Source organism: Apus apus, chromosome 2 (assembly GCF_020740795.1).
Source record: "Apus apus isolate bApuApu2 chromosome 2, bApuApu2.pri.cur, whole genome shotgun sequence".
NCBI lineage: Eukaryota > Metazoa > Chordata > Aves > Apodiformes > Apodidae > Apus > Apus apus.
In genome coordinates, this window is record NC_067283.1 from 8,747,324 (window position 1) to 8,767,381 (window position 20,058).

Consider the following 20,058-nt stretch of genomic DNA (forward strand, 5'->3'; position numbering starts at 1 on the left):
TGAAATAGACATGAGTGCCCTGTTCAACTGACATTTGTCTACATTTCCCACTTTATGCAGTGCCTCTCTGACCAGTAATACATGAGCTATTTTAGTCATAGGTCTGTCAAGAGCACCCTGCCAATTTTTTCCAGGTTGCCATGGCTGTTTGATATCAACAGATATTCATTAGAAGCCAAGATGAGACTATTCAACTAATGTTCTCGTGTAACCTGATGCAAAGTTTGCAGGCAGTCCTTCCATGCTGAAAGACTGGCACAGTTAGTTTACCCCATCAGTCCCTGAACTAGAAAACCACAAGTACTTAAAAAAACTGGGTAGAAACCACCATGCACGCAAACTAAAAATAACGACTAATGCATTAGTTCTTGTGCCTCAGTTACCAAGAATAAAGAACATATTTTTGTGGCATCCTAGCAAACTCTTGTTCTTGGAAAATGCACCTGACTTCTCCCTTAACCCAGCTGCATTTCTTAGCATCTTTTCTGCTCTGAAGTGTAATACAGTAATTGTCTACAAAACTGATGTTAAACTCAGTGTGGGAAATGTTTTCCTGTCACTTTCAGAAATGCTGAAAAAAAATTTGAAGAAAATAACGTTACTAAAAGTTTCCAGTAAATGAGCAAACACCTTCAGTGCTGTTCAAAATGCCTAATTTAACTACTTTGGGCCATTTGTATTTTAACCACTTGGACAAGTCAGGAAAAAAAAATGCACTGCAAAATGGGAAATCTTTCCTTACCCTTTGTAGTGGGGATTCAAATCAAGTCCCCAGGGTGTTCCTGCAATGGATGCTTTGTGCATTACACCATAATATTAACTGAATGTTTTGGGAAATATTTTTTGTGACTAATCTTTTGAAATGCAGTTGTGTAGCTAAGTCATCCAGGTTAATCCCCCTGAAATGATAATTTTGGAGGTTATTTTTTAGGAAAAAGGGTCTCCTAATTCTTCTTGGTGTCTGTTTATGAAATAGCAGTCTTTCATCTGTGATCAGCAGTTCTGTGATCACACAAACTGTGATCACAGTTGCATATACAGGATGGTGGCAAGGCCAGGTTAAGTAGTTTTTGTTTGCTGTTAATTGCCAATGCCTGCCTCATTTTACCCACCTGTGAACAGTGATAGAGCCTCTCATGCTTGTTGTGAGAGGTTGGTGGTGAGACTGGGAGATACCTAGGAAATCTTGAGGGCCATGAAGTTGAAAAGGCAAATTAATCATGTATCCTTATATTTAAAACATGAAATTACCGTTGGAGTCTCTGTCAGCTTTTTCTAAGGGACATCTTTGGCTGAATAAGTATTCTGGTTTTCCTTCCTGCAGCAAGGAACAATTCAATTCTGGAAAATGCAGAATTAAATTACGTAAATTAACTAGGAGAATACTAATTGCCCTGTTGCATGTTGCAGGGGAGGGAATGTTTACTTAAAGTTAGTTGTAGGAACTGTGGCAGGAGAGGGTGAAGGTAGCAGAATTTAATAATAGCTTCTTATTGCAACTGCTTTTGGAAATAACAGCAACAACTGTTAGGTAAAACAAATGGTGTTAAAAGGTGCTTCTTGTTTCAGTGCCCTTGCTGCCAGTTCCAGCCCAGCCAAGACCTGCAGTAGGACCCCAGAGATTTCCTGTGAGTAGCAGCTGTTTCTTCTTCTCTGATATGGATAAGCATACATTTGCAAGGAAATATTAATATAGCAAATAAAAGCTGTTCTAGTGAAATATAATTTTAAGGATTTGTAAATATTGACAATACACTCTGCAGTTGAAAATGTTTGTTAAAAGCTTAAGGTCAATGGATTTTTGAGAGTAGAATTAATTCTGTTTAACTGTAAAATTGTTGAACCAGTCTCTCCAGTGGGAGAGGTATGAATGCATCTTGTCTTAAGGAATATAGGCTTCATTTTATTACTTGACTCCTTCTGTATAAATAGAATCCTTATTTTATTTGATATAATAAAAGGCTATTTGAAATAATCCCTAAGCTTAAAAAGCAGTAATATGTATTTATTGTAAAAATTGGCAATCATTTTTATAATTACTTCAGGAATTTAAATATCCTCATGTTTTTTTTATATAAAAAGTGAGAAGGGCATTGCATGACCTTACTTTCTTTTCTGTTTCTAACTTCTAAAACAAACGAGGCACTTAGCTGCTTCACTGAACTAATTTTTTTTAATACTGTGAATGGAGAGAGTAAATGCTTCTAGACCTTTTCTCATCCATTCCAATTTTTCTGTCCTAAATTTTTAGTTCAACTGGTTTGCAAAGTATCTAAATAGCAACAGAAAAAATAGTTTGTGCAATATTGCCTTAAATATTTTCAGAAAAAGGCCTGCCTGTTATGTTTCCCAAACATATAAAACACACAAAATTATCCTGTTAATATGTGCAGTGTTGAAGAGGGAAAGTAGATGTTTGTGAAGTATCACACAGAAAATTACTTGCATAGAAATCAGATGTATTTGAAAGAAACAGATTTCAGAAACATGCTGTGACTTTTGATTGCCATGTGCATACCTGCTTGTTCTGGCTGCAGAATATTTTCCATGCAGGGCATCTAGCTGTGGAATTGTATTGTCTGTGTTCTGTACAGTAACTGAGTTTTTAGATGGCCATATTTTTTCTGTGAAGTATAAAAAGGTTAAGCAGTAAAACAACAGTTTAAGTACATTCATGTTGCATAATTTTATCATCAACACCTTAAGCAGAGATATTTTTTGTTAAAAAATACTGCAGTTTTCAGAGGAAACAGTTTACTTCAGCCGCCTGTGGTATTACGTGGAGATCTTATTAACATTTTTTAAGTAATTCTAATTGTTTTTTATGAAAGCAAGCATCTTGCATATTTTTTTTCCTTTGACAATAAATTGCTTTGCCAATAAACACAATTTGGGATGTAGAAGAAATTGGAGGACTAGGAGTATTTGTAAAGTCATTGTAATTGACATCTTTGAAGTGTGTTTACATCCATGTAGAAAAATTGGAAATTAATTTTTTTTTTAAAATTGACTGTGAAATTAGATTTTAATTCTTTCCACTTTTGGCTTTGCAAGTTGAGACATGCTGCAAATTAGCTAATCTTAATACACAACAGTTTTTGAAGGGAAGTAAAATAGATGTAGCATTTTTGGTAGGGCTCTTTCTTCTTTTGCCTGAAGAAAAATACTTGACTGCTTGCTGCCTTTTTATGTAAACAATGCAATAGCAAAAAGTCACTGTAATTCTTATTTCATGGAGAGGAGGGGGAGGGGTAGCTTATGAGGATCCAGTACTGTGGTCAGGTCACCTTGATTGTTTTGAGGTTTCTTTTATTCCCTTGGCTGTAGAGCTGGGCAAAGAGGAACCTAACAAGATCAACAAGAGCAAATGCAGAGTCCTGTACCTGGAAGGGAACAACAAAATGCACCAGTACAGGCGAGGAGGTGACCTGCTAGAGGGCAGGTCTGTGGAGAAGGACCGTGGAGTCCTGGTAGACAACAAGTTATCCATCGGACAACAGTGTTACCTTGTGGCCAAGAAGGCCAGTGGTATCTTGGGGTGCATTAAGAGGAGTATCTCCAGCAGATCGAGGGATGTTCTACTTGGCCCTGGTGAGACCTCGCTTGGAGTATTGTGTCCAGTTCTGGGCTGCCCAGGGATCTACTTGAGAGAGTCCAATAGAGGGCTACATGGATGATTAAGGGACTGGAACACCTGCCTTATGAGGAAAGGCTGAGAGACCTGGGGCTTTTCAGTCTAGAGAGGAGAAGACTGAGGGGGAATCTAATGTCTATAAATACATGAGTGCTGGGCATCAAGAAGGCAGGGACAAGCTCTTGTCACTTGTGCCCTGTGATAGGACGAGGCATAAGGATTCCAACTTGAGCACAGGAAGTTCCACCTCAACATAAGGAAGAAATTTACTGTGAGGGTTACAGAGCACTGGAACAGGCTCCCTAGAGAGACTGTGGAGTCTCCTTCTCTGGAGACTTTCAAGGCCTGTCTGGATGCCTTTCTGAGAGATCTGCCCTAGTTTTTTTGGTCCTGCTCTGGCAGGGGGTTTGGACTCAATGATCTTTTGAAGGTCCCTTCCAACCTCAAATATTCTGTGATTCTACTTCATCTAGTAACCTGCTGTATGGCACTGAGAAAGTTACTTACTCTTTCCATTACTCACTGAGCCATGTGTATCATACAGAGTTTCCTTATGAAGTACTTCATAAATTTTGCATAGGTTATCAGTCATATTAGGATTAGGAAATAAGTGTCACTGTGTACATATCTCATGTTTGTTTTATTAAATGTAGTGTGTTAGCTCTTGGGCTGAAGTCAAATTTACTTTGACTTGAATGTTTTATCTTGCAGAACTACCTTCTTTTGCTGTTACATGTCAGCTGCCTTTGTGCCATTATAATTCACTTGTTTATGCATAAATGTTGACTTACAGCAGTGGTTTGACAACTTTGCTGACAAGCCATTTGAAAAAGATCAAAGAAGTATTGCAGACTATAATTCATTCATCCTTTTCCTCGTTGTAGAAAGTGTCTCTGGATGTGTAATAAGTCAAAATTTAGTCTTGTTTTTAGGATTGCCAAATCAAAGGATAATAGTCAACTGATATTTCTAGCTGCTTTGTTTTTAAAAAACGGGGGTGGGTAGTTAAGTATTTGTAGCCTGCTTTTTCCTTTAACTTAGAACGGGATGGTTTATTTTGATTGAATGTGGCAGAGGTGGAAACATGAAAGGTAATGAAATTCTCGTAAGGGAGATACCTAAAAGGTGTTAGTGCTATAACTGAAGGAAAAATTGCCTCCTCTCTTATCTAGGAGAGAAACCCCTCAGCACAGGGATCCTGTGTGTGTCCTGAGCATGGCAAGAGCTTCAATCAGAGCTAATCAATTGCAAGTCATAAATCCATTGGAAACCAGGTGTTATTAATTTAGGGCTAATGAAGTGAGTTGTAACCATGTAATGGTTAATTCTTACAACCTTCTGAAAAAGGATGTAATTGAAGAGTTGAACAAAGTTGTAATGAGCATGTCAGCATATTGGTGTGTTCTAAATTATAAGCTATAAAGTAGTACTGGATCAGGGTGATGTTGTTCAGGATTGAACCTGCTTGGAGTTGGGATTGATTAAATTCACTTAACCTTGAATCTGAATTTTAATATTTCAGGGTTGGGCTCATTGTCCAGTTATTTCCTTCTTAAAACTCAACTCCAGAAATGTTTAGAGAGGAAGTATGAGAAAGAACATAATGGAATGTATCTACTCAAGCAGAGTTATTTTGACATTTACAGTAATCTTGAATCAAACAAAAAAGTTCTCTTACTCTGTAAGGAAGGTGACTTAGTGAAAATAATGTTTGAAAGCAGTATTTAACTGGTTAGGACTGAATAAATGGTGGATTGAAGGCATGTTACAGCTGAGAAATGTGGGGAACTTGTGGTAACTGAGAGTTAAAGACCTGAGTTGCACAAATGTCTCTGTGCTGTCTAAACTGCACAGGTGGCTGTGGTTGATAGTAACCCAATCTTCAAGCTTAGTCGATGCTAATATTTTCCCAGGTATTTGAATTAACCTGGAACTGTGCAAGCACTGTCTGCATGTTTTCTTTAAACTGTTTAAACAGATTAAGCTAACCTCTGGCAGAGTCCTTCTGAAGGTCTTGCTTAATCATCTGCCTCTGCTTTAAAGTGGTTAAGATGCCTTTTTCTGAGTTCCTGTCTCAGTGTCACAGTTAGTACTTCATAAATAACAGTCTACTTTGGGAACTGGTCCATTTAAAGGAAGGTGAAAGAAGACTTCCTTCATAGACTAGTTGTATGGTCTTCTGAACTTTTCACATGTTTTCTGACCAAATTATTACTTGTGGGTGCCCCAATGCAAGTACAGAACTTGTGGTTTCTCTTGTTACACAAGAGGGACTGTTGTGGTTCCTGTACTCCAGTGTTTGTTATCTGGGCTAATTCCTCTTTCAACTTTGGTGTTCTGTGAAGAAGGATGGGGTAAAACAAGGGAAGAAGAAACTAAATAGAAAACGAAAGAGGTATTACTAAACATTTTATATATAGGCTGCTGCTAACTGACTGTTACAGATGCCAGATCATTACTTAATACAAAACTAGGAGCTAAGTTGATGGACTGGATATTTTCATTGTTTACGTGAGCCCACCATCACATTCAGCGTCTGAAATATTTCAGTGTTTGCTTGCAGAAAAATCTATAAAGACTTTTGGCTTCAAACCTTATTTATTTAAATTAATGAACACTGAATAAATACTCACATGTGGTGGGTCTGTGCAATTTTTTTTTAAGGACATAAAAAAGTGAAACAAGTATTGTAATACCCACTTTGGAATAGAATCACAGAATCACAGAATGGTAGGGCTTGGAAGGGACCTTGGAAGCTCATCTAGTTCAACCCCTGTGCTAGAGCAGGGTCCCCTAGAGTAGGTCACACAGGAACACATCTGGGTGGGTTTTGAATGTGTCCAGAGGAGACGGAGCGGGTAGAGGAGAAGTTTTGGAAAACTGGCATAAATTCCTATTTAGCTACTATCCTTAACCTGACATCTTGTGTGTAGTGTGAGCTAAACAGGCATTTATTCCACAGACACATTTTATTAACTATGGTCAACTTTGAGTTTCAGAGCTGAAGTTAGGAGTAGTCTGAATAGGCACGAAGCACAGGATGAGGTTGAGCTGGTGTCTGCCTGACTGATTTACGCCAGGAAGGCTTTGATATTTTTAATATATAAAGCTTTTCTCTTTTGATAGTGCACCGTAGTGCACTGGGTGCCTTTCAGATAACTGTTGAAGTTTGAAAAGTTGAATTGTATGCCATAAATGATGTTTTATTCATTATTAAAAAAATAAGACACTAAAATGGCCTCAGGCCCTTGTGAATATTCTACATCATGTGTCTTTTCAGTTCCCAGGGTGTTTTGACATGATTTGTTTTTGAAACTTACCTTACAATTTCTTTTCAAAATCATCTTTATCCCAAAGAATACTTGATTTTATTTTTTCCCCTTAAACTGCAGAAACTTGCCTGAAACGTTTCTCTTAGAAAAGCAGTTTCTGAGTGCTATATAAATTAATTATAAAGCATACAATAGAATACACATTTCTTTTTCCCCCAAAGTGGTCCTTGGGCTGACTTGGGTCAGCCTGCACCACTATTTTAGTAAACTTGGGTCAGTTTAATGGATATTATAGTGCACCTGAATTTGTGGGGTTACCTTTATGTAAACACCTCTTGCAGTGTTTGAGATGCTTTTGAAGACAAAACTACTTGCAATATTGTTTGCGGTGTGTTGTGGGAAAGACAAAGTTTTTCCGTCATTGTAAATTCAGTCATGAGTTGCTACGTCTGAGTTAAGGTTTCTAATATCTGCTGCTAAGGCTGTGACTCTCATTCCAAAGTATTCACAGTAAAGGGCAATTTAAACAGTCCTGTATCTGAGTACAGGCAATTGTTTTAAACTGATATTTAGTAAGTAATGATATATTTAGCTAGTACGTGTTTGCAACAATATGTACGTAGGAGAGAAACTGTTAATGGAAATAAAAGCCACTTGTGAAAATGATTATCCTACTTCCTCACAATTATTCTGCTTTAGCTATGGATTTACTATAACGAGTAATAGTAAATGAAATTTTCACTCTATTACTGTGTAGCAGTGGCAGATCACAGGTAGTGTAGAAAGCATTTTGTTTTCATTTAACAGGATACATGGTATCAGGTGGTGTTGATTGACATTTCTTGGATAGTGCTTTATACAGCATTTCATGCAAATCATGTTTGAATGAGACTGCTGCATCAAATTACATTTCTTTCAGATTATAGCCCTTGCAGATGTGAGACAGCTTGTTCAGCAGCTAGGAAAAACCTTTAGTTTTTAACACTGTTTTCACAACTTGACTGCAAAGCCCTGTAATTACAGCACTTAAGACAGTGAAGGAATGATGGGCACTTTCTCTTATCAGATCTATAAGTAGTAGCAAACAGATGCAGCATGAGATCCCTCCAGCTGTCAAATATTGTCAGGCTGGCATAGAGGGAATGCAGTTTAAAATGCAGGTGACATAATACCCAACATCCTCCATTTGCTAGTGGGCTTCTGATTAATCACGATTACCATATATTATCATACCATCAAATTTAATCATATCAGTGAATTCCCATCTGCAGTAGGAGCAGCAGCAGCTAAACATGATGGTAACAGCTATTAAATAAGAGAAAAATAGATGGTTTCTAAATGCAGTAACCCTTTAAGTTGTCATGCTAGCCCCAGTCTGCACATGCTCTATAGATATTTTTAAAATGAAACAGAAAACTTGTCCATTTATATTTTGCAGTTATTGTCATATACCTTTCTGTTAAGTGATTGCTATTTAGCACGGCCAAGAAACCCAGAGCTGTAGAATTATTTTTTTTTTAAATATGTTGATGATGCCAGAGTTTCTTCTGTCCTGACTGCGTTATCTGCTAAATACAGAATCACAGAATGGTTGAGGTTGGCAAGGATCCCTGGACATCATCTTGTCCACCTTTCTTCTCAAGCAGGGCCACATAGAGCTGGTTGTCCAGGATGATGTCCAGATGGCTTTTGAATGCCTCCAAGGTTGGAGACTCCATAAACTCACTTGGCAACCTGCTTGAATGCTGTAAAAAAAGTTTTTATTTAGATGTATATAAATACATATGTAGGTATGTACATTGTTTTTTATATTTTTTTTGTATGAAATTGAAGTTGTTTGAGCCTTGTAAGCAAAGCACAATCTTTTATCAAGGCAGAGGGCACAGTATTATGTATGTGGCTATGTAGGCATTAATTAGGCACTGTTAAAGAGATACTTTGCAGAAGTCAAGACTTATAAAGAAGTCAAATTAAAATACACAATTCACTTCTTTCTGCAATGCAGTAAGAGTAATCTAGTGCTTAAACACTGAATGGAGAAGTAAAATATTTTTATGAAAAGTTACAGAGTCCTAGATGATAGTATAGTTCTCTTAAGCTATTTTCACTGGGCTGAGAAAATGTTATTTTAAAAGATAATTCAGTACATCATGACATTAAAGAAATACAATCTGATATTTTTTCACCTTCTTCATGTCCAGATCTTGCTAATTCTTTAGAATGTGAAAGGAAAAAAATGCCTCATTCATTATGAATCAGTAAGTCATACACTACTGCTTACAATAAAATGAGGTGATTTAGAGGAATATTATGGATTGACTGTAGGATACCTAAGGAAGAAAAAATGTCCAGGCCTTCAGACACAACACGGGTAGTACCTGCAGGCACATTGGGAGCTCTGGATACATAAAAGTTCTTGCATCAGTGAGTTTGTGAGATCAGAGATGTGTAAAATCTCTTTTTTGAGATGTTTTATTACAGAATTAAAAATCGGGAATCGGCTAATTTAACTAGTAAATAATCAGGCCTGAAATGTCATTTTCTTATGCAGATGAAAGTCCAAGTTAGCAGAACTTCTAACATTTGTCTTCTGTAAAGCTGGCTGTTTGTTCAATATTGTAGCAGTCAGAGTATTTATTTTTGTTGAAGGGAGAAGTATCATTCCCAAACCACATGTATTTATCTTGGAAGTTTGCTAATTGTTTTTAAAGTAACTGTAACTGCATCTTCAAGCTTAGTATCTAGTGTAATCTAGAAAGCCTGAATTCAATATTCATGATCCAGTTTAGTTTTGACCTCAGAGTTGTTTCTCATCATTGGTGACTTTTCAGGTCACCAAGATACACCAGGTCAATTAACACTAATATTTGCAGGGAGTAGTCTCTGGTAAGTCCAAGGGTAAGGTATGAATTTTATGAGATGTTTTATCTCATTAGTTTTGAAAGCAGGGGAAGTTCAAAACTTTTGTGTCCCTAATTTTTTACATATCCCTAAAACTGGTTAATTTTCACCACAAAAAAAAATAAGCAGGAAGATTTTATTGTCTTAAGATGATTATGAAATTAGCTTGTTTCAAGGGAGAGTTCATCATTATAAATAGTACTAATGTCCCTTATACTCCCTTTCCAATTTCTGCTTGTATTGGTCTAGAGGGAGGTGTTCCTCCCCATGGCGGGGTGTTTGGATCTAGATGGTATTCAGGGTCCCTTGTAACCCAAACCATTCTATGATTTTATGACAGGATAATTGTTAGCTTCAGTCTCCTGAACTGTTTGGCATTATTTTAGCATGATGGGGATTATCCTAATTTTTCTGTGTTACTTATATCCTTATTTTTAGCTATTTCATTGTGAGTTGGCTGATGCACAATGTAACAAGGGATTCCACACCTTTGTCTCCTTGTTCTGGTTTTCCATGATGGTTGAATTCTATTTTGGGACCTTAACCAGTGAAATTGGGCATTGAGGATTTCTTACAGAAGACCTTGACTTGTGCCTAAACCTTCCAACACACTTTATTATTTCTTGGAGTTGTGTGGCATCAAAGAGAAGCTTGTCCAAGTTATGCGGTACATTTTAATATTAAAAAGTACTTCTGGCTCAATTGAGGAAAATATCAACCCATTCTGACTCAACTGACCTGTAATACTGTAATCTGTTGCAGTCTGCATACTTGAGCCAGCACGTGCTATCTACTTGTGCTTTCCCCTCAGAAAATATATTCCAGAAGCTTTAAAAGGGTAGCATATGATTGTTGTCCTGAGTTCTGTGATCAGTCAGAACTTTTTGTCCTTGATTGACATGGATTTAAGGTATTATTATTTTTTATATAAGGTTGTCTTATAGTGGGAAAAATCATGGTGCTTGTTCACCTTGATGGATTTCAGTGATTGTCATAGAGGTCACAAGGACCTCTATCAGGAGGTAAGTAATTTAGACTGTATTTAAGGATCTATCTGAGTAATTTTTATTACAAAATTTCATTGAATTTTATTGGCCCCCTTTGTATGCTGTGCATAGTAAATCAGAATACTGTGAAATTTCAATATGAAGGGCCATGATTTGTAGGACACATACATTTCTGCTTGAGAATTTTTGAACCATATCCAAGATACATGAAATAGAGCTTCCTACACAAGAGGATGAAAAATCAGTTCCTTGCACTGCAAGGTAGGCATTTTAGGAAAGCTTTTAAAAAATCTAGTAGCTGCTGAAATAAGAGGATTAACATCTCTTGACAGATGGCTATAGTTTTTATTGTCATAGGTTATAGTGGTCATTATTCTTTGCATTTAAACCATATAAAAAGAATTAACTGAGTGGCCCTGCTTAAATGTCAATGGGGTTCTCCTAGCTCTTTGCATTTTAAGTGAGATTAATAAATGAAAACATGTTGTAGAGGCAGGGTGTATTTTATTGAAAGATTCATGAAGTTTCAATGACATTGTTAAGGTATTTAATTAGTCTCATGAAAAAAAAGTAGAGTGACCCTTTTAGAGAAGCTGATAAGTCATATAATAGCTGTTAGATCCTCTTTATTCCTTGCTTTATAAGATTAACTTTGTGCTAAGCAATTTATGCTAAGTTTTCCCTTTTATTGGTAACCAAAGTTATCTGTGCTTCATGAATAGATTATTGGAGATAACATCATGTAATTAACAAGAGATGCAGAAAAGTAAAAGTACAATTTGTGTAAGAATTGTATGAGAGAAAAATGTTAATTTCTTAACTAGGAAGGATATTTAAAGGGATAAAAGGAAGGCAAAATAGTGCAGTTCTTTGAAAGGATTAAAGTAACCTTATCTCCTGTTCTTTCAGAAGGTGGGATTGCATGCATGTGTGAAAGTCATGTTCAATGAGCTATTCACAACTCTAATGAATTGTAGACACAAGTTTGCATTGCATTTTTTTTTTCCAAAAGTGATTGATAAGTTGTAAGTTATGCCTCAGCTATATTGAATAATGGAAGTTAGTAAAAGGGGAAATTTTACAACCTGCAGGCATGTGAAATTCTATAAAAATGTCAGTCTGAGGTGTTGTAAATTACAGTGTGTGTGGGAGGATGAGTGAGTAGATTTTTTCTTTGCAATAGCAAAGTTCACAAAATTAAAGATTTAAGACAATAAAATCCCTGTCAGTAGCACTTCAGTGTGTCGTTATCTTCTCCTTTGAAGTATTTCTAAAATGCCTGTGTCTCTTTGAAAATCCACACAGACCCCTATTTCCAATGTAATTTCCTTCTAGACCTCAGTTCTTGTATTTAAAAAAGGATGGTATGTAAGGATTTTCAAAGCAAAATGACATGAGGATAAATTAAATTATAGAATTCAACATGCTTCTTAAAGCCAGAAAGAAGTACAGACCAAAAATTATTTTTTTTTGTAGTTTAAGAACAATCTTGATGTTCATTACCTTGCTTTCATGTTCAGGCTTTGAGTTGTTTTTGTTTCCACAGAACAAAAGAAAGAATGGCCAGAGCTGTGTCCCCACAAAGGCCCACAAAGCCTTACTGAGAAGCTGTTCAAGAGCCCTCCACCTTTCCAAAATGACTGTTTCTCTCAAATGTTTGGAATAGGTTAACACCAGGGCTGCAGGTAGTGGTTGCAGTTTAGTGAAGGGATATGTGTCCAGTGGTTAAGGACTTCAAGGCCAGCTGTGGGATGACACAATGTCTGCTTCAGGTCTTGTGCTGTTTTCTCTTTCTGTGTTTTTTGTGCCACTAGCTTTAATTCTAGCTAAAAACTCCCATTTTAGGTGTCTTCCCTTGCAGTTTGGTGAGCTTTTACTAAGTAATCAATCTGATAATTATACTAGATTATCAATATTAATCATACTAAGTCAATAATACTGACACTGTGTAATCCAATAATTATGAGAAAGGGAGAAGACCCTTCTAAAAAGTTACTGTGTGTGCTCTGCTGGGTCTTTCTCATATGGACATTTGGCAGCTTAGTCTTTGTAACCATTTCTGTATGAATGTGAACCAGCCCTGTAGGATCTTACTGGAAAGGCACATAGTTATTTTGTCCTTTCCCTAGAGTCAGAGTTGGCCCCAGTGTTGGACTGAAATATAGAACTTCACAGCTCTTTTGTTAAGTCAAAACCTATTAATTGAAAAATAGGTATTTTGAAGACTGTGAGATCTATTAAGTAGGGAAATTTCCTAAAAGCTCTGATAATGGTGGAATAACAGTTAATTTATTTTTTTTGGTAGGGAGTCATAGTTGATGTATGTTCTGAATAGTTGGTTGTAATTTGAAACCATCCGGATAGCAAAACCATGAAAAATGGGAGTAACTACTGTGCATGTAAAGATTTATTATGCATCAACATTACAGTATGCTTATTTTATTAAAAATAGACCATTTTGAAAACTGGCTTTTGCACCTGCTCTTCATTAATTTTTGAAGTTAAATAGCTCTAAGTGGTCTTTCTTACAAAATACCAGAGGGCACTTTGGGGCTATTAGCAGCAAATACTTGCTGAATGTGGAGTTTAACACTAATGGTAAAAGAATCCACTCCCAGAGTTACAGTTTAACTACTGTTAAGCAAAAAAAAAATAAGTAGTAATGGAGAACTAATATTACTTTGTACTGTTTTGAGGATGATTATAATTTGGCATAAGTAAAAGCTGAAGCTGTAGTATCAGTGTATTTCAATTAAATTGGAAAGAAAATAATAAAAATGCAATGGCATTTCAGATAATTAGGCTAATGCCTCATAAATATTCACCACAGTTTACAGATTTTATTTTAAAAGAAGTGTCTAGAAGTAGTGGTTCTAGTTTGAACCTTAGAGTTTTAGTTTTGCTTGTAGTGTGTCAAATTAATCCATCACACAATAAAAGTCCTGAAAGCTTTATCAGAATAAAAATCTCAGCTATGAAAAATTTGAAAATACAAGCTTCCCTCTACTCAAGTTACTGTAATTTAGGGCAAAATTTTATTTCACCCTTTAGGAGTAGTAGAAGCAAAGCTGGTTATGGAGAAAAAGTAGAGGTCAGTCTTTTTCACAGATCAAACTAATTTTTTTTTTTTAAGAAGCAAATATTGGTAATTCATTTTTTGGCAAATAACAAATACCTTTGCAATTAATTTTGCATGATTGGCCTTTGATTATCAGCCAAGGAATGTGATCAGTCATATTTTAGTAGTTCTTCAAAATGTCAAATACACAAAGTTAAAATCTGCTCAGGTAATCAAATAAGCAGGTATATTTTAGCAATACTCAGTTGCCTGTATAGCATGCAGCTTTACTGTGGGCTGATTTAATGATTTGTATCAACTTCTGTAGTTTTGCCATTTTTGAAACTTCTATGTTTCCAAAAAGCCCAGCATGAAGGAAGTGTGCTGGCAGGGAACAGTTACTGTCACAGCACTAATAAATCCTGACGGTGAGGGACACAGGTTCCTTGCAGGATATAAAAAGAATCTTCATGTGACTTTAAACACAAAATGTAGGAGGGTTGGCTTTAGGAAATGAAGGTATTTATCTTTAAAAACTTCCTATCCTCAAAGTTTAACTGCAATCTTAATTAAAAAGTGGAAAAAAAAACCCAGAATACTTAACTGTGAGGGACTGAAAATAGAGAGGCCAAGAGGAAGAGTTCCAAATGTCAAGTATTTCCTTCTGCTCTGATTTTGTTGGACTGTTTTGAATGTTTTTTTGACCATAACTGGTGTTGTGGGATATACTTGTATGAAATAAACCACTAATAAAACTAGAGCAAAAAATTCTATCTTAATATATCTTGGTGGGCATTTGTTGTTTTCTTGGGGTTTTTTTGATAGCAGCTGTTGAATAACAGTTGGATAACAGTTTGTCTTAAATCAGTAAGTATTTAGAGAACAGTTAAGAAGAAAATATTAACTTAAGCTGAATGGACACTGTTGGTACTGAAGGGAGCTTCAAATCAGTATTTTTTTAATTACTGCTCAATTTTTCAAGGAAGAAAATTGAGTTTGGCTGTACTGAGGATGTTTCAATACATAAGAGCTGTGTGAAGTTCAACAGGACTTTCCATGCATTTGCAGTTCAGGGCTGCTTTGGGATGAGGTAGATCTGGGCATAATAATGAGCGTATGGGTTTCAGGAGAGGGAATGCTGATATGAAGAAGTGTTTATTTCAAATACAAGTAGAGAATCTTTTTAGACCTGTCCTCTCATTTTCTTCTACAGTGGCAGGAAAAAAGGGGGAATTGCCTGAACTAAGTGTACAGGCAAGAAAGGCAGGGTCTGGGTGGGATAAATAGGAGCTCCAGACCAGCTGCTGCAAGCCAAGACAACAAGCTTGGAGTCAGGGAGCTGGGAAGCTGGATCCGCACTGCGATTAAGAACCACTGGGCAGAGTTAAAGACATAGTGGGGAGGAGAAAATGTATCTGAAGAGCAATCAGGATGAAGAAAGCAGTAAGGATGATTGGACAAATAATTAATATGGGGAAGATACTTGAGACTGGGTTACAAATTTAGTCACATAGAAGCAGAGAGGCCTGTATATTGTGTAGCTTAAGGCTGTATTTTGTAGTTTAGCACTAAAACTGAAGTTTGGGAGTGAGGGGAGATACTGCTAAGAATCTGTTACCTTGACCAGGGCAGAATACACTGAGTTTTGACGGAGGAAGTAGAAGAGACTGTGGTCACTGCAGTGCCATTTGGTGCTTGGAAACAAGTCCAGACAGATCTGTACTACTGCCAGTTCTTTTGGTTCAGGTGGCAAATATGTGGACCCTCCAAGTAAAACTGAGGAAATAAGAAAAAGCTGGTTGTCTGTCAAGGCTGCTCTCTCTCCCCAAGTGCATTGTGCTTGTGAGTATGTGATGTAGATAAGATGCAAGGTAAAAAACATCCTGTGTGAAACTGCCCTGATGAACCAGTTTCTCCCCTGTCTCTGTTGCGATGACCTTATGCATCATCCAGGGATCAACTAATAAGAAAAATAGCTAAATATGAGTTGGTTTGCTGGGTGCCTCCTTCGAGGCTGTGCAGCTTGCAGAAGTGTTGCACATTCCCTAGGATGGCTGTAAGAGCAGCACTTTGAGAAATAAACTTTTATCACCAAGGCCTCCAGGAGGAGGGAATGCATTTAACCTTACTTTGAAAGTACCTCTGGCAGCTCCTATGAGCAGGGGTGGTAGACGTGTGTTTGGGGAGTGAAGGGTCAGTATCCTCAATGTTTGTGTTCAGTTGTTCTTTTGGCAGGCAGCCAGCACTGTCCTGCTCAACGTAAGGGAGGGACAATGCAGCTGAACAGCATTGTTCAGCTAAGCCTGAACAGATTTTGATGGGACAAACAAATGTCACTTTCTCCATCCCAAATAAATATCACGTTCTGCATCCCCAGTAGCTCCCTCTTCCCCCTAACTGCTGTGTTTGCAGACAGCCTGTGAAATTCCAAGGCAGGCCGTCTCTTCAGTTGCAGAAGCATAGCAGCTCCTCCAGCAAACAGTATATATGTTATGAGGGCTGTCATGCTTGAGTGTAATGTAATGTCTTTTTACTGAATGGAATACCCACAGGAGACTGGCTCACTTGGAGGCAACAGGCTATAGATGCTTTAATCTCTAGGAATTAGAGATAAAGTATTTAGAGTTGATGGCTGTATAATGGCATAAAATAAGTAGTCAGAGTCTCTCGTCCAAATAAGAGGTCTTAGTATCTTGCATAGCCCAGTTTAGGTGTTTTCAAGAAGGGTGGATTGAATAATGCCTGTGATCCTCAGTGCCTGTTGCCTACATGTGTGTGCACTGCCAATCCCAGTTGTGTTTGCTGGTAGAAGGGTGTGAAGTGGCTTTGTCTTGTGCTGCTTCAGCAGTGAGTAGACTTCAGTTTCCAGGGCAAACACCCATTTTTGCTGTGTGAGAAATCCTTTTCCTAAAATGCTAGTGTTTTTTGCAGTACAAATAGGATAGACTGAGACTGCGCACTGTTGGTGCAGGCAGCTCAACAGATAAATTATGAGCCACTGCAACTTTGTGTGATCCTGTGCTGAAGACCATATTTCAGTCTAGCAGGAAGTGTTTGCTCTGAAAGCTGCTTTGAAAAGCTTGTCTTCAGCAATTGCAAGTTTTAAGCTTTAAATTGAGCATCAAACATACACAGAACAGATGCCATCACTGATTTCAGAATGCATATAAAGAGGAAAACAAGGATGTTAATAGATTATTTTCATTACTTATTTGATTTACTCACCCATAATAAGGAAATGCTTGTGAATCTGATTTTTGTAAAGCAAAGCTTCTTCTGTCAGAGGTTGCCAACATTTTGTCAGCTTTTGATATGAGAGAAAAAACTTCAGCGTGAATTACTCAATTAAGTGTGTCTTCTGCAAAGTTCTGCTTTGGAATTAACATCTTGTTTTCTGCAATATGTGAAGAGTCACGTTTAAAGAAAAAGACCATGTATTGGAAGAAGGATCATTTTGCACTCTTTCTTAAAATGCCTCAGATGCCAATTTGAGAATAGAGAGAACTGTTAACTCTGTGGTTACGACTTTTTGAAAGATGATTTCTTTAATTTTCTGGATCCCATAAATTGTCCTTTTCCCCCCTTCTTTTAAGGAAAGCTGCTTCATTTCTGTAGCTTACATGGTACTAAATTGATGGTGAAGAATAGCATGGTTTAAGAAGATAAATGTCAGCAATGTCTTCTAAAGTAGACATTCAGATTTTTTTGGATTAATGGGAAAAAAGGCCAATAATTGCATGGATTACAATAAGCTTGAGAAGAAATGGCATTCCTGTGGTGCTAGTGATTATTAAAACATTGTGAATTCATTCCAAGATACTGTACTGGGTTTAATATCTCTTCCATTGTGAAAGAATGACACGGTAAAGGCTGCCAATTTGTACAGATGATAGGGGATAACTCAAAGCAATTGTATTTTTAAGAGAAAAAAGTTATAGCAAGCAATAATACATTCCTGGATCTTAGTCTTAATCTTAGTTCTGCCTTATTAAAAAGGGTCCTCCAGACTTTCAGCAGCATACACCTGGACCAGTACCTACCAACTTCTCCCAAGCTCCAAGGCTGCCAATCCAGGACCAGTGGAGAGGGCCACCACCACCGCCACCACCACTCCCTCCTCCACCTCCTCAGGAAAGAGATCCTTTCTTCATAGCAGGTAAGCATTTTCACTGCCAATAATACACAAAATCCACTTTTTGTAAAGTGGCTATACAGTGTAAGTGTTGAAGTGATTGTTGCAATTAAAGTTCTTGCAAGTTGTTACATTTAGATAACTAGTACTCTCCATGCATGTTGGTTTCCACTAGTAACTCCTTAAATGGCCAGCAAAGTGTGTGTACCATAAGAAATCTGTTAAGGTTAGCTGAATTGATACAGCATAGCAGACAGATAGGAAGTGCTTGTATATATGTATTTATAGATATAGGTATGTACCATATATATGTAATATGTGTATTTATAATGTATGTTACAGACATTTTATAAAAAATACGTAAAAACTTGCTGAATATCTGGCCAGCAAATGTGTTATGAGTTCTTATGTGGTTTGAACTACAAGTGCTGAAATGCTTCATTGGTTTCATTGAAGTAGAATTTCTAAAAATTGTTACTACTTCCAGCAAATTGCAGGTTGTGCTGGCCTTTCAAGCATTAATTCCTCTTACGCAAAAGTGGCAGAAGCAAGAGAAACAACCTTGAGGATAGATCTTAAAACATCCCCTACGATTTTGCTTTCTAGGAATTTCAGGTTACTTTTCCAAATCAAAATATGTTTGGAAAGCCTGTTTGTGTTCCAGGGAGGTTGTTGTTTCATCACTTATTTGATTCACACAGATCCAAGGTTTCCAAGTCATCACTTGTTCGAGCAGCGAAGCCCCCCACCACCGCCTCCTCCCCCGCTTCTTAACAGTGCACATCCCGTCCCTACCCAAAACCCGATGCCGTTCACCCCGCCCGGGCCAGCGTTTAATCAGCAAGGACAACAGCCAGTGTTTCCCAGAGAGCGGCCTGTACGGCCGAACATGCAGCCTCAAGGTCCTGTGGGAATTCTCCACTTCAACCAGCCAGGTTCTGCAAACCCGCGGCCGTTCATCCCTCCAAGGCAGCAGTTCCTGCAGGCACCGGGACAGCCCTTCCTTGCCGCACACGCGCAACCCGGCATGCAGGTAGGGGGCTGCAGCAGGAAGGGTCTGCAGGAGACGTGCAGAGGGGCCCAGTGCTGCCATGTAGGCTTACAGGGCTAACAGAACTAAAGTGGAATTATTTAAGATTACAGGTGTGAAACAGATGATTGCTGTGCCTGAAAAAATGATTGTCTCCTCACTTGCCAGCGCTAACGTATTTCTGCTAGAATCATAGAATTGTTTTCATTGGAAAAGACCTTTGTGAGTCCAACAGTTAACCCAGCACTGCTGAGTGCATCGCTAAACCGTGTCCCCCAGCACCATATCTGCTCGTCTTTTAAATGCCTCCAGGGATGGTGACTCCACCACTTCCCTTGGTAGCCTGTTAATGCCTGACGGCCATTTTGGGGAAGCATTTTTTCCTAATAGCCAATCTAAACCTCCCCTGGCACAACTTGAAGCCATTTCCTCTTGTTTTATCACTTGTTATTTAGGAGATGAGACCAACCCTCCCCTCACTACAACCTCCTTTAAGGTAGTTGTAGAGAGCGATAAGGTCTTCCCTCAGCCTCCTTTTCTCTAGGCTGAACAGTTCCACCATGCGCTTCTCCTAAGACTTGTGCTCTAGACCCTTCACCATTTTCCTTGCCCTTCTCTGGATATGCTCCGGGACCTTCAGCTCGGCCCTGGCTCCTTCATGTTCTTTAGTTCCGCAGAGGCAGGGAGAGCCCCGGCCCTGCCGGCAGGGCGGGCGCGCCCTCTGCCGCTCAGATGCGGCGCCCGGCCGGCTGCCGGGGCCTGCCGGGGGCGGGGGGGGCAGAATCACGGCTTAAAGTGAGTAATTGTTTGGGGGTCTGCAGGGCCCTGCACGATCGGTCAGCTTTCTGTGGGATCTTTTCATAATGTCTGTGGGAAAATCCTGATGTCTGGTGATGGCAGGGGAAAAAAAAACAACCCACCGAAACTCAAACCAGTTTTGAAGTCATTAGAAAAGGGAGAAGAGGGCAGGAACCCTTGCATTTATTGTTTTCCACCATAGCTGTTGACTTACACAGGTTTAAGT

At 38.2% G+C, this 20,058-nt stretch overlaps 1 protein-coding gene across 5 annotated transcripts in view; it reads left to right on the forward strand.

Moving 5' to 3' along the window:
- RBM33 (RNA binding motif protein 33) overlaps positions 1–20,058 on the forward strand; it is a 94,453-nt gene that overhangs the window by 37,682 nt on the left and 36,713 nt on the right. For all 5 annotated transcript variants that reach the window (XM_051609282.1, XM_051609283.1, XM_051609286.1 and 2 more), the window contains exons 10-12: positions 1,570–1,628; positions 17,869–18,028; positions 18,706–19,037. In XM_051609282.1, coding sequence (XP_051465242.1) covers positions 1,570–1,628; positions 17,869–18,028; positions 18,706–19,037 — 551 coding nt within the window. The remainder of the gene's footprint in view (positions 1–1,569; positions 1,629–17,868; positions 18,029–18,705; positions 19,038–20,058) is intronic.